This window comes from Malurus melanocephalus, unplaced genomic scaffold (assembly GCF_030028575.1).
Source record: "Malurus melanocephalus ecotype Western Australia unplaced genomic scaffold, MMel_1.1 scaffold_2597, whole genome shotgun sequence".
Lineage (NCBI taxonomy): Eukaryota > Metazoa > Chordata > Aves > Passeriformes > Maluridae > Malurus > Malurus melanocephalus.
In genome coordinates, this window is record NW_026625829.1 from 2,996 (window position 1) to 9,407 (window position 6,412).

The 6,412-nt window shown below is 37.3% G+C and overlaps 1 protein-coding gene across 1 annotated transcript in view; it reads left to right on the top strand.

Moving 5' to 3' along the window:
* LOC130587870 (adhesion G-protein coupled receptor G2-like) overlaps positions 1–6,406 on the top strand; it is an 8,873-nt gene extending 2,467 nt beyond the window's left edge. The window contains exons 4-5 of the mRNA XM_057388842.1: positions 474–626; positions 3,590–6,406. Of these exons, the coding sequence (XP_057244825.1) occupies positions 474–626; positions 3,590–3,774 (338 nt within the window). The 3' untranslated portion in view covers positions 3,775–6,406. The remainder of the gene's footprint in view (positions 1–473; positions 627–3,589) is intronic.
* Positions 6,407–6,412: the final 6 nt, after the last annotated feature.

The following is a 6,412-nucleotide window of genomic DNA, read 5'->3' on the forward strand; positions in this document are numbered from 1 at the left end:
TGGTCAGTTAGAAACGGTAAGATTTGTTCCAGCTTCTGGGTCAACTGTGGTTTTACCAGTAACTTGCACAAAAACAAATTGAAACGTGGTTTAAAAAAAAAAAAAAAAAAGACATTAACTATTTTATGTTATTTTATTACTCAGTATTTGACCTCTGGTAAAGCTATATACTTTTGTACACTTTTACTTAAAGGATCAACTGCACTTTAGTTATTTTTCTGATCTGGTCTGCAGTTGTAAAACTATGACAGTTGGCTGCTTGCATTTTAAAAAWGGACAAGAGAAAAGGCACTAGATTTAAATAATTTTAAACATCARGAGTCATTAAATTCTTAGGAGACTATAATTCTATCCTGAATACTGCTAGAAGTGTGTAAAACCTTGGTTTGATATCAATTCAGTTGCATTATTAACTATATTAYTGTATATTACTTGTATGAGTTGTTATTTTTGGTGTCATGTATCTGTTGTAGACTGGAGTAGAACTGCTACAAATGGTTTAAAGAAGCAGACTGTAAATCAAGGAGTATCCAGTTCTTCCAATTCCTTACAATCAAACAGCAACTCCACCAACTCTACAACACTCTTAATGAATAATGATTATTCAGTCCATGCAAATGGAAATGGTAAGTAGAATGCAAAATAAGATTTCTTCAGAAGTAAAATTCCTCATCCTTCCTGTTCTGAGGTAGAATTTCCTCCAAACTGCTGCCCTCTGTTCCTGAGAAGAGAAGTTGAAATGCAGGTGAATATAACCCTGCCCTCAATTTCACTTGCAAATTGCTGTGACTTATTTGTTTGCTGAGAAAACTAGATATGAATCACCACTGAGTGTACTTATTAAAACTGATCTTTTTTCACACTCTTGCAGAGCACATGTCATGCTGCTGATTTGAGCTCTCAGTAAAGACAATCAATTTTTCARTCAAAAAACCAAAAATCTCTAATGTATAAAACCCTAAGTCAAGAAAAACTCAGAGGACATTAGTGCAGTGTGCCTGAGGTATTTTTCCCAACTGATGAAGAGCTGAGGCTGAGAATTCATGTCATCAACTGGAATGTTTATTATGAAGCTGTTGAACATGCTTGGAGAGGCTGTGTTGTTCTCATTCCTTGGCCTGTGCTATCACAGAAACAACACAGAAACAACAAACTGATATCAGCAGATAAACTCTCAGATGTTCAGAGTAAAAGTTATTCAAATGTGGGTTAGATGTTACTGTTGCTTTGAGGAACTAACTGCATATTGCAAAAAAATCAGAACATTTCAGGAGACAGCATTTGGACATACCCTGAACAGCTTTCTAAATTGAGCTTTTTTTTTTTAACATGCATTTGTAAAATGTCCCTGTTTGGACACCACATAATACAATAATTAATATATTTTTTATCTGACTGGTCAGTTGAGAACCAGAATCCAATAACCCTCACTGTCATTAAATACAAAGTAAGGCAATATTTTTAGGYAGAAGTATTTCCTTTCAAAGAGAGACATTTTCAAATTTCTAGAGCCTGTTTGTCTTGTAGGGTTCTTTTTTCCCTGGTGTGTTAATTACTCTGATGAAAGAAGCCATCTCTCCCTGCAACATTTGACATGCTTATGCACAGCAATAAAAGCATTTTGTCTGCTTTTCTCTGCAGAAAGAAAGATAGCAGAAATGTTCTATTGAACTTGTTTATTGTAGCAACCAAGTGAATGAGCCTGTTGTGTCTTTCTGGAAAAAGGGGGTTTTTTTTTTGCCATTTTAGAGTGAGATGCTAAATCGATGATCTAAACCATTGAGTGATGCTGATTCTGTGGGATGTGCTCCAATTCTGTCCTACTTCATTCACATAATCAGACCTTTCCAGTGKGAGGGTCTGTGTGTCCTGTGCCAAAAGCTTCTCAGACAAAAACAGTTGAAAAAACTTTAGTAGAACCTTTTTCCTGTGCACTTACAAACCTGTGTGTTGCAGATGACCACCTCATTTCCTAATTTRTTGTGTATTTTGAATGCTGTGAACGTTGTATCACATCCTCCATTCATCTCAAGAGGGTTSTATGATACCTTGTGTGCATAGTTASACTAAATAATCCTTCTGGGTCCTTAGAACTCTCATGAGAATAGGCTAAGCCTAAGCTTGGATAGCTCCTAGCACAGCTCTTGGAGGCAATTCCTTGCACTGAATCTTCCAAACAAGGGGCAGTTGTAGCTCAGAAGAGCTGGGCTCATGTCTCCAAAAGGTATTAGACTGCTGGTAAATAGGAATATGGGACCCTGATTGCTGTGTTCTCAAAGCTTGAACTTGGAAAKAACACTGCCATGCATCATTTTACAAAGTGACATCCAAAACCAAAGCCACTCTAGAAATGAAGACCTRTGCCATAAGTGAAAAGCTGTAAACACTTTATGGTTTTGTCCTCACTGCTTCCAGTGAGGTGCTGTTCCAGATTCAGGACTGAATAACTTACTGGGGCAAGTTTGGAATGTCACTTTGGCTTTGCTGTCCTACTGGACCTAATCTTTCCATGGCATTCTAATATTCCCTTATTTTCAGGTTTTCTCTTGCAGCTTTGCCTGTTTGGGAAACTGCCTTTGGGTATCACATGGCTGAAAAGCTGCATATTTTCTCACTGAGGAGCACAAAGCACCTTTCTGAATTTGTTCACAGAAAAACCTTCCTCTCAGCTTTTTCCCCTAACATTGGGGCACAGATGTTTTGAACACTCCTAAAATTAAACATTAGTAGTCAGGCAAGGGGTTAAACAACAATCACAGTGTCAGCAAGCGTGGTTATTTTCTGGAATTTCAGAATTTTATTTGAATTGATGACAAAGCTCTTCTGCTCAYCTTACCCTGTCTACATGTGTGCCTGTTTAAGTGCTTAAATTAATAACTAAATTTCAAAATAAATCCAAAGAGAAGCATTTGCACAAATCCTTAGAATAAAAAAGTACAAATACTCATTAAAAATATTAAGATGTGATACGTAGAGGCACGAGATTTATCCAGTGAGCTGAACATTTGTGGAGCATTTCATTAAAAGGCTTCAGTCAGCAGTGGTTTTTATGTGTTCATTCTGGATTTCCCTGAATGTGTGAGATTCTCTGCAGTCTAAATATGGTTTTGACCCATGATACACCTGGGCCATATTCTGATTGTCCTTCAGAAGTAAATGCTSTAAGTTGAATTACTTTCAAACACAAAAAAAATTCCTTGTTTTCTCAAACACTTTCTTCTTCCAGGTGCATGGCTTACCTGGAATCCCTTTGAAACTTAATTTGATAAAACAAAACATTAAAATGAGGCGTATTTTGCATCTCATCTAGTGATAGTTATTCCAAGTCAAGTCCACTTTCTGAGAATTGTGACCTTCATTGCTTAAAATATGGAATTCCATTGTGCATAAACAAATTAACATCTCTCAAATCTCAGGATTTCACACAGGAGAAGAAATGTATACAAAATATGTACAGAAAAATCCACACTTTAATATTGTTGCAGGGATAAAATGAGAGTGTRTGAACTCCCTACAGGGAGTTAAAAAGCACGGGAGTTTTGATTCTGAACTTTTCTGATAGGGGCTGCACTTTTTTTTGTTTCAACAGGCCATCTTTCCAGTGAGAAGAATGGTGTTTGTTTCATTGTACAGAATGGTGATGTGTGTCTCCATGACTTTTCAGGCAAACAAATTGTATTTCAAGACAAGGATGATACTGGCAGCCAAGAAAGCCAAATCTCACTCAGAAGGACTTCAAAGAGAGCAAGCCTAAGTTCTATGGAGAAAATGTGATTTCTTTTTAAACAGCACACTGTTTTACAGTGTGAAGTAGAGTTTTACTTTAGCAGTTTTACATAATGTGAGCAGACCAAGAACTGGTTTTATGTAATATATGGTACTGGAACTTCAAGTCAGCCATGCAATGGATTGACAAGGACAATTATTTAAAAAAAAAACAAAAACAAAGAACAAAACTAAAACAGAACCTACTATTTTGACAAGGTCTTGGATGTCAGATTACAGCTGGCACCTTTCCGTTTTGRTTCTTCATCAGAGTGGGGTTTTTTGAGGGTTTTTTTTACATTTAAACTAAAGTTTTGTTTAGACTTTTTTCCTTACAATTAAGTTTATCTGGATATAATCTTAGTAGTATTGTATAAATGTAGAAAGTTACACCTTGTGCATACAAACAATACTAACTTTAAAAATGTTATCAACACTGTCTTCAACTTTTTGTACGTTTTAGTAGTAAACTCTGTAGTGATGTACATAAGCAGAAAAATATCAACCTTTAAGCATCTCAATGATACTTTTATATTTATTTCTTGTAATATAATTTTAAATATTCCTATGTATAGAAAAATAATTTGTATTTTGTTTGTAACTTTTCTTGTAAGTTTGCATTTTTCTTTAGTTAATTAACTTTGTCCAGGAATTGGATCACTTACAGTGGTTTGAAYACATTCATTAGATACAGAACTGTAAATAATAAGCCCAGTTGGTCTTGAACCTTTATCTGCCTTTTAGTACACCGTAGAGGGATAAGAACTGGGTTTAATTCAAGCAGAGTGCCATGAATGAGGGAGTGCTAAATGAAGTATCAGGAACAACCAGGGGCAGTATTTGTCTTGAGTGGTGACATTAAACACACTGCCACTTCTCATTTGCARTGATGAAAGTAGAGGAGTTTGGGGGGAGGGGGCTGGTTGAAGAAAAATGAGAAACAATAAATGACAGCTGCTATATTGAGTAGCTGAGAAATTGTTTCATTGCACGGCTGTTTTTTAAGGGGCAGCTTTTGAGCTATTTTTGAGTATTTCTGCTTGTGCTTTTCCTCTTGTTTGGCAAACCAAATCCTGAGACCCTAGCTCAGTGATTGCTGAAGCAAAATTTCATTTCTGTTGTGATATTTACCTGAAAAAAACGGATTTTGGTTCTTCATGTAAAGCAGCTGAAAGTCCATACAACATTGGAAAGTTTCCTCCTGAACAGAAGTTGGTCTAAGCCCTGGTTTTACCTCTTCTTCCTCTCACAGCTGTGCAGCTGTGGCCACTGTTTTTTAAATTCGTGTTCTGGGGCAAATCTGTGTTCCCAGAGCAAACTGAGACAAACTGGTGCTGGACTGCAGAGTAGCAGGCCCTGTAAAGGGAAGCAGGTGAATGCTGAAGGGCTTTGCTTTTGCAGAGGGACTGCTGAAAACACTGCTCAACAAAAAGCTTGGCTTAAATGCCTCCTGTCTGGGGCTGYCTTTAGATCAGCAAATGAACCTCTTCAGTACTCAAACCCTGTTGTGGTTCTGTGGGCAACACGTGGATTCTTTCAGTTCTTTCAGTCACTTATGTCCAAGATTACTCTGACTATGCTTTTAAGGTGAGAATTTAAAGTATTTGTTGTGTTTATCCMCAGGGTTTTAACTGCATGTTGGTAAAAGCTCATACTGGAATGCTAGTAGCTGGAATACATGTCTGTGAATGCTTTAAATATTTGGCTAATTGCCTTTGCAGTGTTTCTTGTAAATTTATTTAATATTCTTATATTTATATTTTCAACTGTAAAAAAGTAATAAATTTGCAGCAAGTAYCACACGAAATACATAAATTTGTCTTTTAGGTAAGAGTGTCATTAATACTGGGCTGCATTACACTTGTTCAGATTACAGGATCTGCAGTACATAACATCTTGGAGAAAGTGCTGGACCTGTATTTGGCATTTATTGTCTGCTATGTATTTTACCTTGATGGTTCTAGTAGATCTGGATTTTAGCAGAGAAAACCCTGACATAAGCCTATGCAGCCAATGCCTGCCYTCAAGTCTGCTGAAGCTCTCCCACAAGAGTTTTATAAGCAAAAGCACATAGCTGAGTTTGGTTTCAATAATTAAATTCCCCATGAATGCACATATTCCACTGAGCAGGTCAGTGATGGAGTTTTCCTTTTGTTTTTATTTTTGCACAATAAAATATGTCAGGATTCTTATTTTATATATTCCTAGGCATGAGTAGCCCTTTCTGACTTTGCCATTTAAAAATTTTTACTCACACCAGCATATTATTTAGTTCGGTAAATAATGGTCATCCCTTAACTAGCTGAAAACGTTTTTACATTGGGTGTCACCSTATCCTCTTGGTCTCTGGAACTGTTAACACCGCACCCAGAGCTCAGGGAAAGCTACAACCCCTGTCCAAAGCACAAAGTAAAAAAACTGCATCAGCTCGTGGCTGCAAAGCTAATTCGGGGGATTTTTGAGGAGGTTTTAAGCTTGGTCTAAGATAAACAGCAGCCTGCCGYGTACAGCTCGCAGCACCCTGCTCACAAAGCTGCTCCCCGAGTTCAGTCCCTGGAGGAAGAGGCTGGTGCGGAGTTCAGGGAACAGAAAACTGCTACTTGTTCCAGCTCGGCTCGGATTTCAGCGCTCGGCTCTGCAGATGGAG